This window comes from Eretmochelys imbricata, chromosome 14 (assembly GCF_965152235.1).
Source record: "Eretmochelys imbricata isolate rEreImb1 chromosome 14, rEreImb1.hap1, whole genome shotgun sequence".
Classification (NCBI taxonomy): domain Eukaryota; kingdom Metazoa; phylum Chordata; order Testudines; family Cheloniidae; genus Eretmochelys; species Eretmochelys imbricata.
The window spans coordinates 48,196,543-48,218,682 of record NC_135585.1 but is presented as its reverse complement, the minus strand read 5'-3'; the positions used below and the strand labels follow the sequence as shown (position 1 = coordinate 48,218,682).

General features: G+C 49.7%; 2 protein-coding genes across 3 annotated transcripts in view; both read right to left on the bottom strand.

Moving 5' to 3' along the window:
* Window positions 1–2,249: 2,249 nt before the first annotated feature.
* The window catches only part of LOC144274268 (uncharacterized), a 31,656-nt gene continuing 11,765 nt past the window's right edge, over window positions 2,250–22,140 (bottom strand). Inside the window, exons 3-5 of one of the 2 annotated variants that reach the window (XM_077832932.1) lie at window positions 19,762–21,873; window positions 16,254–16,256; window positions 2,250–5,109 (exon numbers count right to left, since the gene is read on the bottom strand). In XM_077832932.1, the coding sequence (XP_077689058.1) occupies window positions 3,026–5,109; window positions 16,254–16,256; window positions 19,762–21,873 (4,199 nt within the window). In that variant the 3' untranslated portion in view covers window positions 2,250–3,025. Of the gene's footprint in view, window positions 5,110–16,253; window positions 16,257–17,707; window positions 21,874–22,140 lie in introns of those variants that run through there. The other variant, XM_077832933.1, reaches the window with a different exon arrangement.
* Window positions 5,233–7,961, bottom strand: LOC144274266 (zinc finger protein 707-like). The gene is made up of 4 exons (XM_077832930.1): window positions 7,084–7,961; window positions 6,383–6,509; window positions 5,614–5,792; window positions 5,233–5,352 (listed from the first exon to the last, which is right to left on the bottom strand). The coding sequence occupies exons 1-3, from the start codon at window positions 7,111–7,113 to the stop codon at window positions 5,668–5,670; spliced, it is 282 nt and encodes a 93-aa protein (XP_077689056.1). The 5' UTR covers window positions 7,114–7,961; the 3' UTR covers window positions 5,233–5,352; window positions 5,614–5,667.

The following is a 22,140-nucleotide window of genomic DNA, read 5'->3' as shown; positions in this document are numbered from 1 at the left end:
AATAAATCTGAACTACGTCCTGGCAGACTAATCTAACATCCAAGTACGTGACCAAACAGCCTTTGGGAACAGAGAAAAAGCCACAATACAGGGTGGGCGATAAAACATTTTCACGTTCATAATGTGAAATCCTAGAGAATCTGAAGACTCAAAATCCAGAAAATAAGTGTACCCATTTTCTTCTAAAGGGGCTAGACCTGCTTTACTTCTCATCTCGTTATTTCATCCTGTTACTTACAAAAGTTTTAGCATCATCATAATAAATCAAAAACTCACAAACCAGCTTCCCATCTACAAATGATCTGGACTAGCCTAGACAAAAACGGAAAGCAATTTTACCAAGAGATGCAAGCAGGGCTATAAGATCAGAAAGGTCAAAATGTGCCTTCAGATTAATTTTTATTCCCTTCCTGGTTTGTGACACTTCCTTCTCCAGCCCTCAGGGCTCTGACTTGGGATCACAGACATCAAACCTGTGATTCCTAAGTATGGAGAGCCAGGGATGCGGCGGAAAGTGACACCTTGGAAAGTGCAGGGGTAGAACGGGGACAGGATAAAACTCTCCATTGCTGGGACAGAAGCTGCTATGTTGAGTGTGAAGGGTGACGGTGCTGGGGGAAAGAGGGAATCCCTCGGGTTCACCCCATCGCCCTGAAATAGCACAGAAGCTAAAACACCACATTTTACTGTCCCTGCTCCCACTTTTTTAGCATTTGTTTAATTCTGGCCCATAAGGGAGAAAATGTACAAACACTGAATGCTTTTCAGCACGGCCCAGGGTAACGTGATACTATCTGGAAATGAGACAATCCGGCCCCAGAGAGAGAACTCAGGGACTAACAATCACTCTGCTAACGGAGGGGATCAGAATAGATAAGATGCTCAGGGGGAGTTTGTCACGCTCTCTGGAGTGGTTCACAGCTATGAGTGCCAACCTACAGGCAGTCTGGCAGAAAAACGGGTAGATACCCCAAGCTGGTGATGTGATCTGTAATTAGATTTCACCAAACTAGTGACAAATGTGAACTCCTGGATCACTATCCCAGTCTTACCCTAGACTCACGGACAGTCCCCTCAGACTCTCCAGTCTGTCTTGCCACCTAAACAAACTGGACTTTGTGATAAAAGATCACTTAAACAAAAATCACATCATATTACGTTGCTCCCAGTCCTGATCCTCACACACAACACCCACTTTCTTCAAATTAGCTCTTTTCTGTTCAAGTTCTTCATTTGTATTCCATGAGGCTTCCTCCTCGTTTGATGGGTTATTTAGTTACAGGGGTATACACTATGGAAATGTTCGCTACTACATTATAACAAGATATAGTTAAGTGAAAACAATGCAAGTAATGTCCCATTAGTTGTCATGAAGTTTAAACACCAAATACCCTCTTATACATTTCACAATCACTTTGATCTATCCTAATACACAAGTGAATTGGTCTAGGGCTCTGGCATGTGCTGGCAGCTGTTCTCCCAGCGTCAGACAGTTTACACCAGGAAATCTGGTGGAGGGTCACACAGATGCACTGGCTAATCCCAGCAAGACCACTGTGACCAGCCTTAGTCAGGGCACTAAGAGAATTTCCCCCATGTATGGAGGAGTCTCTGGTGTGCAGTATGGAGTTAGTGCCATGTCGAACATTTTCCACATTGAAAAAATCTCAGAGGTTTCTTCCATGCGTGGATTTGCTGATGCCTGATACTCTGGGAGCACCAAATGAAGCTTCCCGCACATTCAAGGTCTCTCTGTTGTGCGGGTCACGGATGTGTGAGCTCGGATTGAGTCTTTTCCTGCAGTCAAGCTATTTCTAGGGTCTCTCACACCTGGGTGGATTCTCTGATGTTTAATGAGGTGCGATCGCTGAATGAAACGTTTTCCCACAGGCAAGGCATTTGTGAAGTTGTTACCAGTGTCCTGAGGGGCACACTGAGATTCCTCAGTTAGGGCAAACTGCAAAGAATGGGGCAGACAATCCTCAAAATTGGTGGATATTCCAATATTTCAATTCACCAAGCCAGCAACAAAACAGCTTCTACAATACCTTACTGGCTACACAGAGGCGAAAGCACAGTTCCCTTGAAGCAACCCAGTCTGGGGCTCCCTCCCAGACAGTCCAGTGAATATGGTGGGGTTTGTTCATCATATAAAAAGTTCTACCAATCTCAAAGGATCAGACACATTACCCACCAAGTTAGTGAACGCTAGAGTTCTTACCCAAATACACGCTTACAGCCAATTCTTATTAACTAAACTAAGATTTATTAAAAGAAGAAAAGAGAGAGAGTATTGGTTAAAAGATCATTATACACACAGACATGAACAGAGTCCTTAGGGCAGTTTCACTGCAGAGATGGTGCTTTACAATTGCAAAGAGTCCTTTTCGGAATCATTTCATCACGTTCTAGTCCAATGTCTAAATGTTCAATATCAGGGGGGTCCAGCTGGACTGGAGATCTCAGTCTTACGACTCAAACTCCCCCCCAAATAACGTTTAAGAAGAACTGAGATAAAAGGATCAGGTCCCAAGAGTTTTTCTAGAGATTTTTGCTGTCTCTCATCAGCAGGCAGTCCTTGGGTGAACAATAAGCTTTTGAAGTAAGCTTCTATTTCCTAAACGTCACAGGTAATTAATTACAGGGATTAACATAAGGTAATTATCCATAAAGCAGTTCATAGACAGTTAACCACAGACTTTAAAGAGACATGCAGACAATGACATTATTACACCCAAGTTTCATCTAAATGTTAATATTCCCTTTTGATCTGACAACAGAATACAGCCCTAGACAGGAACCGTTTGTTTACACTGTTAACCTCTAACAAGACAAAAGTAAACACGGACTACTACAGTTACCATCTTCTTCCAGGTCTTTAAAAATAAAAGTTTACATTTCCAAGTTCTAGTCTATCTAACGTGGAATGGCTGTATTTACCATTTACAGAATTTTTGAATATGTCTCTAAAAGTTGAATCTGGGTCAATTATTTTGCAAGTTTCTTAACCCTTTCTGGCCGTGTGTCACAGAAGTTTAGCTCCTGTGTGGATTATCCCATGTTTAATGAGGTGTGATCTCTGTGTGAAACTTTTCCCACAATTCAAACAATTATGGGGTCTCTCTCCTGTGTGGATTGCCTGATGTCTAACAAGGTCTGACCTACGTAAAAAACTTTTCTCACAGTCCAAGCACTTATGGGGTCTCTCTCCTGTGTGGATTGCCTGATGTCTAACAAGGACTGATCTCCACGTAAAACTTTTGTTACAGTCTAAGCACTTATAGTGTCTCTCACCTGTGTGGACTGCCTGATGTTTAACAAGGTCTGATCTGTTTGTGAAACTTTTCCAACAGTCCAAGCACTTATGGGGTCTCTCTCCTGTGTGGATTGCCTGATGCTTAAAAAGGGCTGATCTGTTTGTGAAACTTTTCTGACAATCCAAGCACTTATGGGGTCTCTCTCCTGTGTGGATTGCCTGATGCTTAAAAAGGGCTGATCTGTCTCTGAAACTCTTTCCACAGTCTAAGCACTTATGAGGTCTCTCTCCTGTATGGACTACCTGATGTTTAACAAGGTCTGACCTACGTATAAAACTTTTCTCACAGTCCAAGCACTTATGGGTTCTCTCTCCTCTGTGAAATGCCTTGTGCTGAACAAGGGCTGATCTCCACAGGAAACTTTTCCCACAATCCAAGCACTTATGGGGTCTCTCTCCTGTATGGACTGCCTGATGTTTAACAAGGTCTGACCTCTGCATGAAACTTTTCCCACAGTCTAAGCACTTATGGGGTCTCTCTCCTGTGTGGATTGCCTGATGTCTAACAAGGGCTGATCTGTTTGTGAAACGTTTCCCACAATCCAAGCAATTATGGGGTCTCTCTCCTGTATGGATTGCCTGATGCTGAACAAGGGCTAATCTCCACAGGAAACTTTTCCCACAATCCAAGCACTTAAGTGGTTTCTCTCCTGTATGGACTGCCTGATGTTTAACAAGCTCTGACCTACGTATAAAAGTTTTCTCACAGTCCAAGCACTTATGGGGTCTCTCTCCTGTGTGGATTGCCTGATGCTGAACAAGGGCTGATCTCCACAGGAAACTTTTCCCACAATCCAAGCACTTATGGGGTCTCTCTCCTGTGTGGATTGCCTTATGTCTAACAAGGGCTGATCTATTTGTGAAACTTTTCCCACAATCCAAGCAATTATGTTTAACAAGGTCTGACCTACATATAGAAGTTTTCTCATAGTCCAAGCACTTACGGGGTCTCTCTCCTGTGTGGATTGCCTGATGTCTAACAAGGGCTGACCGACGTAGAAAACTTTTCTCACAGCCCAAGCACTTATGGGGTCTCTCTCCTGTGTGGACTACCTGATGTTTAACAAGGTCTGACCTGCGTATAAAACTTTTCTCACAGTCCAAGCACTTATGGGGTCTCTCTCCTATGTGGATTGCCTGATGCTGAACAAGGGCTGATCTCCACATGAAACTTTTCCCACAATTCAAGCAATTATGTGGTCTCTCTCCTGTGTGGATTGCCTGATGTCTAACAAGGTCTGACCTACGTATAAAAGTTTTCTCACAGTCCAAGCACTTATGCGGTCTCTCTCCTGTGTGGATTGCCTGATGCTGAGTAAGGGCTGATCTCCACATGAAACTTTTCCCACAATTCAAGCAATTATGTGGTCTTTCTCCTGTGTGGATTGCCTGATGTTTCACAAGGTCTGACCTACGTATAAAAGTTTTCTCACAGTCCAAGCACTTATGGGGTCTCTCTCCTGTGTGGATTGCCTGATGTATAACAAGGGCTGATCTACGTGTGAAATCTTTCCCACAGTCTGAGCACTTGTGGGGTTTCCCTCCTGTGTGGATTCTCTGATGTATAAGTAGAGCTGACTCTCCACTGAAACGTTTCCCGCACTCGAGGCATTTATAGGGATTCTCTCCCATGTGGTTTCTCCCATGGTTATTCAGGTCTGAGTGCTTATTGAAGCTTTCTCCACGGTCCAAGCATTGAAGGGGTTTCTGTCCAGTATGGATTGTCTGATGTGTCACAAGGTGTGATCTCAGAATGAATCCTTTCCCACATTTGAGGCACTGATAGGGTTTTTCTTCCTTGGGATTTGTCTGCTGGGCTGTGGGATCCTTGTCTCCTTCCCAACATTTAATGGATTCATCCACTTTCTTCCTTGGGTAGTTAACCAGCAGCTTCTCTGACCTGTGCCAATTTCCCCAGGCTTCTCCCTCTTCCAAGCACTGGGAAAAATTCCCTTCAGCTCTTCCCACAAAGGTCTCCTGTGATTCCACTTCCCCAGGAACATGCTCATGTTGATTCTCCTCCTCCTTCCCATCACCTGCTGGGAGAGAGACAATCCAGAGAGGAGTCATTGTGCTAGGGATAAAGAGGAATAACACCAAGAGAAAACCCAACGCGCAAATGCTGTGAAGACTGAGCAATTGGATTCTGCCTCCACATCCCCCCGAAACACTCAGAGAGAAGGAAAAGTGGGAAGGAAACTTGTGCAGCTAACAGGACGGGTGGAGCCATGAGCGATATCTGCTGACTCCAGCCCTGCTTTGGGTGAGATGAGGAAGAACTCAGGGCTTTTACTCACACCACATTTTTGGGATTCTCAACATTTTCCTTCATTCGCCAGATGGTTTCTATGTCAGTCCTCACCTGGGCGGGCGCCTCTTGAGAGCTCTCTTTCCTCTGAGGCCTGGAGATCGGGCACCCACGGCTCTTCCCCTCGTTCCAGCTGGGCGATCAGCTCAGGTTTGGGCATGGGAAACCCTGCGCAGGGGGTGAAATCAGACTAGATTATGATGCATGGAGCATTGAGAGAGTGACTGTCATAAAGGGCATTCCATGTTCCGATGCTGTGCTGGGAGAATATCGAATCCAAGGGGATGGGAACATGGTCACTGAGCCCCCTTGGTGGGGGGAGACATCTGGGGAGAACTGTTACACCCTCACTAGCAGTTCCCAGGATCTTTGCACTTTGGGGGCCTTGCTGACACACACACAGCTCTAGAGAACCCCGGCCTATTTCTAAAGCTGCAGAGCCTTCCCTATGGCTGGAGTGATTCCCAAGGAGGCAGGTGAACAGGGATTATCTGTATGAATGAGAAACAATATAGATGGGACAATACACGGCTTCTCCCCCTTGAAAGCTGGATGGATGGGGATGGTTTAACATGTCCATTAGGTTTGACACCCTTATCCCACTGGTGAGGGTATGGAGATGCAGGTCTCTCTCACAGGGCAGCTGTGGATTATACAACCCATTCCCCTTCAATTTAACTGACCAGGGAAGAACCTGACCAGATTCAGCAATGCAGGCCCTACATTTTCTCATAACTGAGGGGACAGGAATCCCTTACCCAGTGAGGTCACCGTCTCGTAGATCTCCTGCATGACGTCCCTGTAGAGGGCTCTCTGATCAGCATCTAGCAGAGCTCCTTGACCCTTTGTGAAATACACAGCCACCTCCTCGAAGGTCACCAGCATCTGGAACAACAAGAGTCCCCCACTCAGCACCTGCTGCCCCAGCCACAATCCCACTAGTCACGGGAAAGGAAGAAAGAAAAAATAAAATCATCACGGAAGCTCTGGGAGGACCAGAGTAGCAGAATTCCTCCCCCACCCTGCTCAGAGCAGCCCGGAGGCTTCAGGGGGTGGGAGAAGGTGAGAGCTGCTTGTCCCCCACAGAAGACAGAGCAGGGCAGGTTCTTCTCATTTCCCACACGCCTGCCAGCCACAGGCTGATACAGGAAGCAGAGCTCTGAGCCGGGGACAGGGACAGGAATCTCGACAGCTCCCCTTCGTATTTCACAGCAGCCCCTAGCTAGTGGGTTCAGGCTCCAGCACTGGGAGTCTGGAAAATGTTTCCAGTCCTGCCCAAGGGGGTTGTGTCCTTTTTGAGAAATGGGGGAGTGTCTCTCCACCCCCTCCCCCACGTCAATGGACCTACTCAGAATATCAGCAGGTTTATCACAGCCTGTCCCCTCCCTGCTTCATCCTGAGTCTTTCCTGCCCCTCCCCCTCTACAACACTCCCCTGCAGCTCCCTGAAAATCCCCTACCTGAGCTGGCTCCATCACAGCCATTTCCATTCCCTGTACCCTGGAAGACCGGATGATCTGCAGCGAAATCTGGATGTGATTTCTCAGCCTGTCAGGGTAAGAGGTTACAGAAGCAGCTCGAGTCCATTTCACACCCTGATTCCCCCCAGGCTCCCTCCCTGCAGACACACACTCTGGACTCTGCCATGCTGCCAGGTCAGGCCCCACCCAGCAGAACTAAACCCACCAGGGACACTTTTAAACCCTCCCAGTAAGAGCATCTCTGTGCCAAATGCTAGAAAAAGAGGAAATCGAAAGAACCACTTTGGGGGCTCCCCATGACATTATCGTGTAACCCCCTCTAAAGCTACCCCCCTTCTCTCCAGATAGTGAGGTGTTCAGCAGAGTCAGCAACTGGCTTTTCTTCTCGCAGCTCCTCGCCTTGTTCCCAGGAGAGTCAGTTTGCCCAGGCGGGTGCAGGGAATTAATCAGGGTAGGTCTGGGAACTGGGAACCTCCGTAACCAATTGTTGCTCCTGCTGCCCCTTCCAGTCTCTCCACTCTCCCTTTTTATCATCTTCCCTCCCCCTGGGAGAACTGCTGACTGCCCCATTGACGTGGGCCTTTGCTCTCATTAGGCAAATCTGCCACTGACACTGCTAACAGGGGTTTGAATCTGGCTGTGTCCATGGGCACAGCAGCTCTGGGACTTGCAGACACACAGGGAGCCCCCTCCCCACGTAGGCCAAACTCACCAGCAGGTCCCTAAAAGGGGGCCTTTGTGCAGAGTCATTTTCCTGCCCGGCCCCAGCCCTGTCCCCCGGGTCTCTCCATCACTTGCAGGTTCCAGCTGAGGAGCTGGTGACCGAAGAGCCAGGGGATGCCCCAGGGACTGGTTCCAGCCACCGGAGAAAGTCCCCACCTAGGCTGGGCACAGAGGGGCTCTAACAGACGTCTCTCCTCTGCTGGGTAAGAAGCAGCTTCTCAATCTGGAGTCCCCAGTCAAAATGGAGGAGGCAACAGCTTGTGAGCCAGGTCGCTCAACTCCAGAGCGCTGATAACATGAGCAGGCAGATAGACGCACACCAGCCTCCTCCTCTCCTTTAGCAATAACCAGAGCCCTCCTTTGGCAATAACCAGATAAGGATGAGTCTCTCTGTCCTGCCCCTGCAGCCCCCAGATCCAGGCAGGCAGAGGCTAATTTCACTGGCCCATCTGCCTGCCACAACCAGCAGTTACTCCAGTCTGACAAGGGGTCTGGCTGAGATCTGAATTCTGCATGGAAATCAAACCAAAGCCTCGAGCAGCCCCAAACACTCAGGGGATAGACCCCAAATCAGGAGGAGTGTGTCCTTTTTATTTTTAAATCAAATAATAAATTGGAAGCAGGGTGTGCGGGGAGGGGAGGAGGCTGCCTGTGGATATTTGCTTTGTAGTTTCTGAGCCCTGAGGGGACAGTCTCCCCACCTCACATGCTTGTTTGACCAGGACCAGGAAAAAAATTCCCCACTGGCTGCTGGGTGGGGAAGTCCTTTACCCTCTCCTACCCCATGGGGTGGGGGAGCTGCTCTTGTATCTCTTTCCACCCCTCTGCCTTCTCCCTGCCATCTGGCTCTGCCTTCCCCAGCCAGTCTCCTCTTGCTCTCACATTCTCCCTCCAGCCTCCCCTCCCCACATCCTCCCTTTCCCTCACAGTGCCCCCCCTCAGATCTTTCCTCTATTGCAGACTCGTTCCCCTCAGCCCCATAATTCTCCTCCTACAGCCTGACTCCCCTGCATTGCCCCATCCTCCCTGCCCCCATCCTAGCCCCTGCATTCCCATCACCCATCTCCTGTCACCTAATGCATCCCTGTTCGCCCCTCCTGCCCACACATCCCGGTGCACCTCTTTAGCCTCCTCCCCCTGCAGCCCGGGTGTAAACGGGAGGCACGGCTCTCATAGAGGGGAGAGGGGGTGAAGGTCTCTCATACCTTCCCTCCAAGCAGTGCCCTCCCTGGGAGCAGGAGCTGAGGCCTGGGAAGGGGGCCCAGGCTAGGCTGGGGTTACTGCACTGGGAGAGGCTCCTGGGGAGCAGCAGGAATGTTCCTGCCTTACAATATAAACCTCTCCTGTCTGCAGCCAGGGATTTTGCCAGGAATGGGGATTCTGCACAGCAGTGACCAGTTACTGCAGTAACTGCCATTCACTTCAAGCTGCTGGGAATGAGGGAGCCCACTGATTACTCCCACATCACTCCAGCTCCTTTTGGGCCCTAGCCATAAACCCATTCAACTGAAACCTCCCTGCCCCAGACCCTGCCCCTCAGAGCTTCCTCGTCTCCTGACCACAGCACTATGGGGGCAGCATCCATAAAAGCCAAGTCAATGGGACAAAAGAAAGGAGCCATTCTGATCCCAGGGAGGGGGGAGAAGGGACATGTTTATGGAGACCAACGATTGTTCCAGAGAGTCCCCAATATCAACCAGGATTCAGGGGTGAAGGGGTCCTGGTCCTAAAGAGGCTGCCCAGAACGTCAGGGGACACATTTCACGGTGACACTGACTCTGTGTGTGATTTGCATAATTTTAAAATATTGTGCACAGAATTTTTAATTTTTTGGTGCATAATTTTTAATAATTTTGGAGTAGAATTCCCACAGGAGTAAGTAGCCCTCGGCCTAATCTACAAAGCCCGCTCCCCTAACTCGGGCAACAAAGTTTTCAGTTGTCAGTGCTTTGCAGCCAAGTTCCCTCTGGTGATTCGCAGGGCCACATTAACCCGTCACTGGGCTCTAGACAAAACCCCCTTATGTCTGCCCCAGCCAGGGTGCCGCCTATGGAACTGTCCCTGCTAGGCCACTGTGGGGATTTGTAGGGCTTCATTAATTCATCACTGGCCTGTAGGCAAAACCTCTCACATCCACCTGACCCCCGGGACTCCCTGCTGGCGTTACAGCACAAATGGCAGCCAGCACAATTTCCTAGAGGTAGCCATTACCAATATCTAGGTCCAGATGTTCCGGAGAAGTTAGCAGGGCGCATGCTCAGAGGGAGAAACTAAGGTTCCCCAGGTAACTTTTACCCTGAAAATATAGCTACGGCTGAGTGAGCTTTGGCACCTAGGGGGTTTGTCAAGAGTTTTGTATGGCTCCATGGAGCCTAAACTGGGATTTAGGCACCTAATACCAGATTTATGTGTTTAGCCTAGGGTCTGGGTGCCTACATGCCATTGTGAATCCAGCCCTCAGTCTCTGTAATGTGACTGTATGTAGCAGAAGCACCTGGGTTCATCGGATATGAAGAATGTCAGGGTCTCCTTCCTTTCACAACACTACGATCAATGCACCAAGCACTGCTCGTGCACCAAGCAGCCCACTGATACCCCAGGGTATGACAAAGTGGGAATGTTCTTAATGTTTTCTCGGAATAATGCGTGTGTGCCTCAGTTTCCCCGATGTGTTACTCAAGCTTCGAGGTGGTTGCACAAGGGTGTGTGATCATTGTGAAGACACCTAGAGGGCAGGGGTGACTGCAGGCTGGTTCCCTGGGCACAGAGAATGGCTGAACACTCTGTATCCTCATAAGTGGTGGCCGGAACCCGTCCTCTGCAAGGAGCCAGGCAAAGGTGTTGGAGAACAAAGAGAGAGGGGGAGGCCAGGTGACCTGTTTGTCCAGGAAAGAGAGAAAGCATGGAGGAGGGCAGCTGGGTGTGACTGAGGCTGGGCAGCTGGAAGCGGGTCAGTGTCCTGGTTTGGGACTCAGCGGGGAGAGTCCAGGGCTCTGGATCCCCCCCAAGATGGACTTTGCTGAATGATCCTGATTTCTGTGCTAACAAGCTCTGTTCTGTGCTGTGTTCCCAACGACTAACAAACCCTTCTGTTTTCCAAGCTGGTTGGGAGTCACTGCTGACTGCAGAGCTGGGGTGCATGGCCCCTTTAAGGGGCACGGTGTAAGGCTTCCCCAGGTGTCTCATCCAGGTGTACTCCCTGCCAGGAGCTCACGGTGTGACAGGGGTGTGAACGCTCCAATGTCAGACCCACGAGGTGCTGAAGCTGAGGAGGCTTCTTGCCCTGGTGCCAGTGTGCCCCGAGGGGAGACACACAGTACTAGAGTCCTGCCTGGCTTCATTGAGAGCAGTCCCAGAGCACCGAGACTGGGACTTCATGACACAGGACTGTCTTAAACACAGATCTCCCCTCCAAGCTCTGATTGCCTCAGCTATCAGGTGAATAAAGAGGGAGCGGCCTGCCAGGTGGACATCCTATACAGCTTTGGAAACAAATACAGAGCATGTCTAGTAACTACACCCACAGCCTATTTCTGGATGCTTTTGAACCAGGAGATCAGCCCCGCACACTGCACCTGTGCTGAGACACATCATAATGTTTTATGTGAGCTGAAAATACTTTTGCTATGCCTGTCAGGGTGCGTCCTCACACCTATCGCAGCCACAGACTCATTGATGTAACTATCCTCATGTAAGACAGAGGTAACAGACAATGCTGTCTAAATTACATTTTCCGGCAGTGCTTAGCTAGTAAGAGATTAAGTTTGCATAGCATGTGGTGAGCAAGCATCTAAAGGCTGAGATCAAAGAGGAATCTTTACATTTTAAAGCACCAAAACCGTGAATCAATTGGTTCGTTCTCATGGGAGAAGAGTGCCCCCACTTTGTCTAAGTTGCTTATAGAGGGGATCCCTGCACAGCACGATCTCCCATCACTATCCGGCCTTTATTCTCCTGCTCAGGACAGATGTCCTAACCGGCGCAGGGCAGGGAGAAGGAGCCAGATCACTTTAAATTTCAACCTTAACCCATTTATTGAAATTTTGTCAGGCCAAAACTGTGAAATATCGTAATGGCGTTTCTACCCAACGCAATGCTCAGGAAAGGTGAGATGAGTGCCTCACTGCTTCACTCCTCCTTTTTGGACTTGAAAAACCTAATGTGGGTTACACCTGGATGATACAAAACTTTAAAAATGTTCAAGACAGATCAAAGGTCTGATAATTATTAGAATTTTGGGGGAAGGTTTCCTGCACTGGTCTGTGGTTACCCTGACTGCCACTGTCAAAATTAAGGCCACCTTAATTCTGAATGAGAGCATCCACACAGGGGGTTAAGATGCTAGAATTTATGTGCATTAACTTAGACCTTTAGTGTCAGACCATGCAGACAAGCCCTCAATGAGTAAAGGGAAAGGAATAAGGGAAATTATGGGGAGGGGGTGGAATCCCCTACTAATTCCTTTAGTTTTAAATGCTTCAACTGGTTTTCCAAGGTTGCCCTCACAAATGGGCGCAGACATTCAGACACAGAGCCTGGCAAAGGAGCAGGAGTAGTAGCCACACAATCAGTGCCAGAGTTTTCAGCCCATCAACAATAATCGTTCATTTAACATCGGAGTCAGCAGTATAGTCTGTGTCTATAAGACAATGGGTGTTTATACCATGGGGTAACTAATCTGCATTAACTGTCCCACTGTGAAAACATAAAAGAGGCAAAGCACTTCAGTTTCACCAAAAGGTAAACTAGGTGTAAAGGAAAAATAAGAGTAGGCCTAAAATTTGGTCAAGAAAACTGTGTAAGTGGTCAAGGGGCAGGAGGAGAGAGTGTGGAAAATTACTGACAAGACACAATTGCGACAGCCAATCTTGTTTAATGTGACTGCAACAATTAGTGTTAGGAAAGCCGTTAACCGCAAAAGAACAAACCGTGAATAACAGGAAAAGCTTGTTTTTGCTGTATTCCTAATAAGGGAAAATATTAATAAGGAAGTATGTGTAACGAAATGCGGTTTTGATCTATACTATAAGCTTCTGTGTTCCCTTTTTCGACAGAGCTGCCAGACTGGTGGTCTCTCCCTGCATGCTTGTAATAAAGGAGCCTCAGGCTGTTCTGATCCAAACACAATGCATGGTAAATTTCTCCACAGCATAGGTGTGGTCAGCACTGTGTCCTCCTTCCTGACTAAGGCAAAGGAGAAACAGAACAGTTCATTTTAAAAAACCTTTGACTTTGGCCAGACAAATTAGTACATGTGTCAGAATGAAGAACAGTCCTGAAAGGTATCACCACAAAAAATGTAGCACCCATAAAAGGCTGTGAACTTAAAATAAGCTATTAGAAGTATAAAAAATGTTGTAGAAAAATTAACATCAATACATACAATAAATGACATCATAGAAAAGTAAAATGTGCATTTCAGTGTGTGCAGAATGGGGGGTTACTCACAGAAATAAGGTTTTTAAATCAATTGTCAATTACAAGTGGTGGTGGGGAATCATATGTTCCCGGAAGGGCAAAATGGCATCGAATGTTACAGGATTGTACAGCCATTCTAGGTGTGGTGGAAAATTAACCACGCATTGTGTTTTGGATCAGAACAAGCCTGAGGCCAGCTTTAGTCAAGCATGCACATACAGGGAGAGTCAGCCGGAGCTGCTCTACCGTAAACAGAAAATACAGGAGCTTATATAGCTGAAAACCAAAATTAGTTAAGCACACTTTCATCAAGAGCGTCTTTTCCTTATTTGGCATGTAATGCAAGCTTTAACAGTACTTTACCTTATTTGGAATACAGCTTTTCCTGTTATTGACAGGTGTTTCCTTTGTGGTTAACGGTCTTTTTTAACTTTGAGCGGTTATGGTTACATTTCTTAAGTTGTGCTGATGCAATTGCCCCACAATGGAATTTTCCTCACTCTCTTCTTATGCTTCATATACACAATTAGCTTGACCAAAGTTTTAGGCCTATTAGTCTAGGCCTACTAGATTTTTCCTCCACATAAGTATATGGACCCTTTGGAAGGGGTAGCAGTAAAAGTATGAAGCGAGTATGCTCTAAAGGCTCAGACACAAAAAGATAAATAAAAGGAAAACAAAGTTTATTTTTTCTTTATTTAAATTCTAGACTTTTGGGTGCATAACTCATGGGGTTTGAATTCTTGGGGCTGTCAATCGATCTTGGGGTTGTATATCTATGCTTAGTAAATAATACCATAGAAATGTCCTTTTGAGAAGGAATTCATACAAGATACTATAACGCCACTAGGGACAGATTTTTAAAAGGATTTAGGCTACTAGTGGCATATTAAAAAGTATCCAGGTGCCTTGAACCTTGAAAATTCTGGCCATTAGTGAATATTTGGGAATCAAGTTCTATATACAAATGGGACATGTGAAAAAGCACTAGGGTGCTAAGTAGAGAGACAAAATAACAATTGGCTAAACCATGCAGCGGTTCTCAAACTGTGGGTCAGCAACCCAAAGTGGGTCATGACCCCATTTTAAAGGGGTCGCCAGGCCTGGCACTGGACTTGCTGTGGCCTGGTGCTGAAGCCTGAGCCCCACCGCCCAGGGCTGAAGCAAAGCCCGAGCTGTCCCCCCGCCCCGGGCTTCAGTGGGCTCAGGCTTCGGTCCCCCTCCTGGGGTTGTGTAGCAGTTTTTCCAGTCAGAAGGGGGCCAGGATGCAATGAAGTCTGAGAACCCCAGGAAGGCAAGCCCGGTTGGTGGATGAAAGCAAATGGAAGGAGTTTTGAGACCAGCCCATGAAATCAGTCAGCACTGAACTCAAATTACAACTAGGGCTGTCAAGCAATTAAAAAAATTAATCGTGATTAATTGTGCTGTTAGTAACAGAATACCATTTATTTAAATATCTGTGGATGTTTTCTACGTTTTCAAATATACTGATGTCAATTATAACACAGAATGTGAAGTATACAGTGCTCACTTTATATTTATTTTGATTACGAATATTTGCACTGTAAAAAACAAAAGAAATAGCATTTTTAAATTCACCTAATACAAGCAGACAAGTACAAGCCACAGTAGGGCGCAGGCTGGCTCCCAACCCCGCCCGCCCCGCACACGCCGGGAGCTGCGGCAGCTTTCCCGGGCCCGGGGCAGGGAATCGCAGCCAGCTCCGCGGGGAGCAGCCCGGGGCCAAACCCGCCCCCTGCAGCCCGGGGGTGACGGGGGGGGGGGGCGGGTCTCTCTTACCTTCCCTCCGAGCGGGGCCCCCCGGGGCAGGGGCAGGGGCCCTGGCCGGGCTGGGGGCTCTGCCCTGGGAGAGGCTCCCGGGGAGCAGCGGGCAGGGCCCGGCTGGAGGTTCCCCTCTCCCGGCTGCAGCCCGGGCTCCGGGCTCCCAGCACCAGCCGCCGGGGCTCGGGGATCTCGCCGGGAGCCAGAGTCCCCGCAGCGGGTGCGAGTCACTTCCTGGGGCCGGGCCTGAGCCCCGCGATCCTCCCCCCAGAGCCGCCCCCCAGCCGCTCCTGGGTCCTAGCGATCAACCCACCGCGCTGCAGCATCCCTGTGCCCGGCTCCTGTTACCCTCACAGGCTCTAAGGTCAGAAGGGCCCGTCCTGAGCATCGAGCCCAGGGGTTCTCACGGCCACATTTTTGGTGGCCTCAGAGTGCAGGCAGCAGCTCTGGCTGGTGGCCGCTCTGACACTTTTCCCTAAAACACTTAATGAACTTTAGCAAAACCCATGAGATGTGCACATAGGCAGAGGGCGGTAATGTGTTGGCAAAGTGTCCACAGTCAAAATTTTGAGGTCTCTGGGGGCTGCTCCCAGGCAGCTCCCCACAAGCGGCTCCCCCTCCCTGCTGTTGCTGGCGGAGGCTCGGCCAGGGGGCTCTGCACGCTGCCTCCGTTCCCCCTCCCCGAGCACTGACTCCGCGGCTCAGAGCCCTGCAGACGGGGCAGCTCGAGTAGGAGCCAGAGGGGGGACATGATGCTGCTTCCAGGAGCTGCTTGAGGTAAGCACTGCCTGGAGCCTGAACACACCTCCCCTGCCCCACACTCCTGCCCCTGATCCCCCTCCCGCCCTCCAAATCCTTTGTCCCCAGCCTGGAACACCATCCAACACCCCAAACCCCTCATCCCCAGCCCCACTCCAGAGCCCGCACCCACAACTGGAGCCCTCACCCCCCCCCCCGGCCCCAGCCCTGATCCCCATCCCATCCTCCGAACCCCTCGGTCCCAGCCTGGAGTCCCCTCCTAGAGCCCAAACCCCTCATCCCCAGCCCCACCCCAAAGCCTGAACCACCAGCTGGAGCCCTCACGCACCCCCGCACTGCAACACCCTGCCCCAGCCCTCAGCTCCTTCACACACTCTGAACCTTTCAGCCCCAGCCTGGAGCCTCCTCCTCCACCCCAAATCCCGCATCCCCAGCCCGAGCCCTCACTCTCCCCCCTGCATCCCAACCCCCTGCTCCAGCCCCGGAACCCCATCTCGCACCCTGAACCCCTAATTTCTGGCCCCACTCCAGAACCCATACCTCCCCAAAATCCCTGCCTCAGCCCGGAGCCCCCTCTTGCCCCCCACCAATGTCCATCCCTAAGTCCGGTAATGTTGTCAAGTGTCCATTGCACAACATGGTGGTGCTGACCCCTGCACAGAGGTAAGCGGAAGAATGGTCCCACTATAGTGGGGAACTTTCCTCGCTTTTACACCCCACCCCAGTGGAATCAAATAGCAGAAGAATCTGAATCCTCGCTCCCGCTCCCTTCACCCAGAGGCCTGTTGGACCTCGAGGACTCCTCTTCCACTCTAGTCCCCATAACCCTGACAAGGTTGAGCCAAGGATTCCAGAGGGGCTCAACCCCCAATCTTGTTGTGATCACTCAGGACAGGGGTAAGAGTGTCCCCACTGTACTCTCTTCGCTCTGGAAGCTTCCCTGACATCTTCCCTGACCATTGCATAGCATACAGAAGAAATACAATTCATTAAACAGAAAGTAATTTAAAAAAAAATAAGGAAAACAATGGGAAAGGCAAAAGGAAAACACGTCACCCCGCTCTGTGGGCACAGGGGAAACCACAAACGGGGCAGTTCACAGCCTGTCCCTCCCACATCCCAGGCCTCCTGCCCAGGCCCTGGCTGTGCTGCAGGGATGCTGCAGGTTGGACACGTGCTCTGGTGGTGGCCACATGCCTTCAGGCTCGAGGTGGCAGGACCCTTCTTCCCAGCGTCAGTCTCCTCCTGTCAGGGTTATGTTCCCCCTCCAAGTCTGGCCTGCGAGGCCCCTGGCTGGGGGCATCTCCCTAAGTTGGGCCCTCTGCCCAGGGTTCCCCTCGCTCTCCCCAGCTGCTCACCGCACCCGGCTCCAGACTGGCCCAGCCCCAGCCCCAGCTCCCCTCTGCCTCAACACTGCTGCTGCTCTGCCTCCAGCCCCGCTCAGGCTGCTGCTCTCCCCTTAGCTCTGCCCTTCCCTGGCAGGCAGCTCCAGCTCACACAGAGGACGGGCTCCTGACTCCCTCATTGGCCTGCCTGCCCTGTCAACGAGGCTGACCTAGAGCATTAGCCTCTCCCCATCGGCCCTGGGGACTATTCTCAGGGCCTTGATTTCCCATTGGCCCTTCCCCTGGCTTTTGGTTCTGGGGAAGGGTCAAGCAAAAAAACGTACTAAGTTTCAGTAAGGGGCCAACAGTCCCCTTACCCAGATACACACCAAAATCATTGTAATTTATTTATTGCTAGCTAGTAAGCCTGCTGCTGTGAAAAGTGATATTTGTATGTTTGTTCATATTTTTCACAGCCTCTGAGCAAGCAACTTGTGTTGCCAACTTTTTAATTTAAAAAACCCGAGCCACTCCAGCAGGAGTGCCGGAACCTCCCAGCCCCACCTCTTCCCCCGAGGCCCCACACCTGCCTCGCCTCTTCCCCCGGAGGCTCCTCCCCCATCCACTCATTTTACACCCTCCCTATCCAGGTCAGGAGGAATTTGCCTGTGGAGCCGGGGCTGGGAGCTGCAGCCGCTCAATGCAGGTATGAGGCAGCCCTGGCTGAGTAGGGGCTGGTGTGTAGAGAGCAGACGGTGATGGGAGAAGGAAGGAAACTCTCGGACTCACCCCATAGCCCTGAAATAGCACAGAAGGTAAACCACCACATTTTACTGTCACTACTTCCACATTTTTAGCATCTAGTTAATTCTGGTGCATAAGCCAGAAAATGAACAAACACTAAATTCTTGTTAGCAGGACCTGGAGAAATGTGAGACTAGCTGGGAATGAGACAATCCAGCCCCACAGGGGGAACTCAGGGACTAACACTCACTCTGCTAATGGGAGGGAGTCAGAACACGTCAGTAAGGTTTCAATTTTGTTACGGAGGTAACGCAAGTCAAGGAATCTGTGACTTCAGCCTGTAGTGGCTCTGAGCTGCGGGGTCCCCCTGCTGCCTGCAGTAGCAAAGAGCTGCCCCCCAGAGCTCTGAGCTGCTGCAGGCCGTGAAGATACCCCACAGCACCCGGCTCCCAGGGGTGGCCTCGAGATGTATGAGTCGCCACAGGTGGCTGGGACCCCACAGCTCTCAGCTGCCATGGGTGGCAGGGCCCCGGAGCTCTGAGCGACAGGAGGCAGAGGGCCCACAACTGCCCAGCCACCATGGGACCCCAGAGCCCCAGCAGCAATGGGTGCTGCAGCCTTCTCTCTCCCCGTTTTGTCACGGATATTATTAGTAAATGTCACAGACAGGTCACGGGCTTCTGTGAATTTTTTGTTATTGCCCATGACCTGTCTGTGACTTTTACTAAAAATATTGATGACAATATCTTAGCCTCACACATAAGATGCTCAGGGCGAGGTTACACTCGGAAATCTGGTGGAGGGTCACAGAGATGCTCTGGCTAATCCCGACCACATTTCCTACCATAGATAAATGCTCGGAAGCAGAGGTGGGATCTCTCGGCCTTCCCCAAATGGCTCTGTGGGAATCAGCCCCTCTCAGTGGTGCTGTGTGAATGCAGAGGGGCAGGGAGATGGGGCAGAAGGGGAGAGTGAGGAGAGGCAGCACCTCTCTACCCCTGTGCTCTCCCTCATCTTTTATCCCATGATCCCATGATCCCCAAAACACTCAATACCCCAGCACCCAGCTCCTCCTGCTTCCCAGCCCCAACCATTCAATCCCCAGTTCCCTCCCCAAAACGCATACTGCTGGTCCCTCAATTTTTGATCCCCCAGAACCCAACACCTTTGCGGATTGGGGGAGGGGAGGAGTTACCAGCCCCCAGGGACACTCCCCCTGCAGGGAACAGCTCCAGGTAAGTGGAGGAGCACAGCCCAGGGGCTGGTGGAAGATGGGGGGTGGGGACAGGGGTCTAGAGTGAAGGTGGGGCCTGGCCCAAGTGTCCTTCTCATCTCCATGGCAGGGGGATCCCAACTGGGAGGGGAAGGGAGACGGGGGAACTTCAGCCAGGAAGAGGGAGCATCTGGAGGAGTTTCTCTCTCTTCCTTCCCCCACCTTTGGCCCATCAGCTCAGCAGCCAGGGCTGGAGCACGGAGGACGGGCTGATCGTGGCTTCTCCTCTGCCTGGGGTTTGCTTAGACCAGGCAGAGCCAGAGGGTCACTGACCAGCTGATGCTGCTGTATCCTCACCCCAGCAATGGGCAGCTGGATCCTTGGGAGCCAAATGCCCCTGATGTGTGTGGGAACGAGAAAATGGGTTTGCCACCATGGCCAGCCCTAGTCAGGGCCCTGAGAGAATTTCCCTGCTGTGTGGAGGAGTCTCTGATGTCAGCTCCACTTGGAGCATTTTCCACACTGAGATCATCTCAGAGGTTTCTCCCTGTGCGGAGTTGTGGATCCCTGATACACCAGGAGCACCAAATGAAGCTTCCCCCACATTGAAGGTCTCTCTGTTGTGTTGATCACTGATGTGTGAAGTCAAATTGAATCTTTTCCTGCAGACAAGCTATTTCTAGGGTCTCTCACCTTTGTGGATTTTCTGATGTTTGGTGAGCTCTGAGCTCTTATTGAAGCTTTCCCCACAGTCAAGGCATTTATAACGTCTCTCTCCTGTGTGGATTCTCCCATGTTGAGTAAGGTGTGAGCGCTGACTGAAAGTTTTTCCACAGTCCAGGCATTTATGGGGTTTCTCTCCTGTGTGAGTTTTGTGATGTGTATTAAGGGTTGATTTTAAACTGAAACTTTTCCCACACTCAAGGCATTTATAGGGTCTTTCTCCTGTGTGGATTCTCCCATGTTTAGTAAGGGATGAACTTTCCATAAAGCTTTTCCCACACTCGAGACATTTGTAGGGTCTTTCTCCCGTGTGGATTCGCCCATGTTTAATAAGGGATGAACTTTCCATAAAACTTTTCCCACACTCAGGGCATCCATAGGGTCTCTCTCCTGTGTGGGTTCTCTGATGTGTAGTAAGCTTTGAGTTATGAATAAAAGTTTTCCCACACTCCAGGCATTTATAAGGTCTCTCTCCTGTGTGGGTTCTGTGATGTGTAGTAAGCTTTGAGTTATGAATAAAACTTTTCCCACACTCAATGCATTTAAAGGGTCTCTCTCCTGTGTGAACTCTCTGGTGTACAGTAAGTTGTGACTTCTGAATGAAGGTTTTCCCACAGTCCAAGCATTTATGGGGTCTTTCTCCTGTGTGGATTGCCTGATGTCTAGTAAGTTTTGTTCTGTCAACAAAACTTTTCCCACAGTCGAGGCATTTATAGGGTTTGTCACCAGTGTGGATTCTCTGATGCTTAATGAGGACTGAGTGGTGAATAAAATTTTTCCCACACTCAAAGCATTTATATGGTCTCCCTCCTGTGTGGATTCTCCTATGTTTAATAAGGTATGAGCTCTGACCAAAAGTTTTCCCACAGTCCAAGCATTTATACGGTTTCTCTCCGGTGTGGGTTCTCTCATGTTTAATAAGGTCCGATCGCGCATTGAAATCTTTCTCACACTGAAGGCATTTATAGCGTCTCTCTCTTGTGTTCAGACATGGATGTCTAATAAAGTTTGAGTGCTGAATGAAACTTTTACCACACTGAAGGCATTTATATGGTCTCTCTCCTGTGTGGATTTTCCTATGTTTATTAAGGTGTGAGCGCTGACTGAAAGTTTTCCCACAGTCCAAGCATTTATGGGGTTTCTCACCTGTGTGGGTTTTCTGATGTATATTAAGGGCTGATTTCAAATTGAAACTTTTCCCACACTCAAGGCATTTATAAGGTCTTTCTCCTGTGTGGATTCTCCCATGTTTAGTAAGCGATGAACTTTCGATAAAACCTTTCCCACACTCAAGGCATTTATATGGTCTTTCTCCTGTGTGGATTCTCCCATGTTGAATAAGGGATGAACTTTTGCTAAAACTTTTTCCACACTCACGGCATCTATAGGGTCTCTCTCCCGTGTGCAGTGTCCGATGTGCAGTAAGGTGTGAACTCTGACTAAAACTTTTCCCACACTCAAGGCATTTATATGGTCTCTCTCCTGTGTGCATTCTCTGGTGTATAATAAGACATGGCTTCTTACTGAAGCTTTTCCCACAGTCTAAGCATTTATAGGGCTTCTCTCCTGTGTGGGATCTGTGATGTGCCATAAGCGGTGATCTCTGACTAAACCTTTTTCCACACTCCAGGCATTTATAGGGTCTCTCTCCTATGTGCAGTCTCTGGTGCATAATAAAGTTTGACTTCTCACTGAAGCTTTTCCCACAGTCTAGGCATTTATAGGACTTCTCTCCTGTGTGGGTTCTCCAATGTTTAATAAGGCTTGCACTGAAACGGAAACTTTTCCCACAGTCAAGGCATTTGTAAGGTTTCTCTTCACTGTGACTTTTCTGCTGGACTGTGGTTTCCTTGGGATCCTTGCATCCTCCGCCACGGTCAATGGATTCATCAAGTTTCTTCCCGGGATAGTTTCCCAGCTGCATAGCTGATCTGTGTCGATCTCCCCAGGCATTTCCTTGTTCCAAGCACTGGGAAAAATTCCCTTCAGCTCTTCTCAAAACCATCTCCTGCGATTCCACTTTCCCAGAACCTTCCTCCTGCTGATTCTGCTCCTTGTTCTCACTCACTGTCCTATCACCTCCTGGGAGAGAGAGAACCCAGACAGGAGTCACTGCCTGTGCCCGGGGAGAAAGGACAGAAAGGGGAATAGCAAAGAGGGAAAACACAACACAGTGACTGTTGGGGAGATGGAGACACTGGATTCTGCCTCCACATCCCACCCAAACACTCCCAGGGAAGGAAAGTCAGGGAGGAAATTCCCGACAGCTAACAGGATAGGTGGGAAGCTGTGACTGATATTTGCCTTCATAATATGACACGGGCTGACTGCAGCCCTGACCTGGGTGAG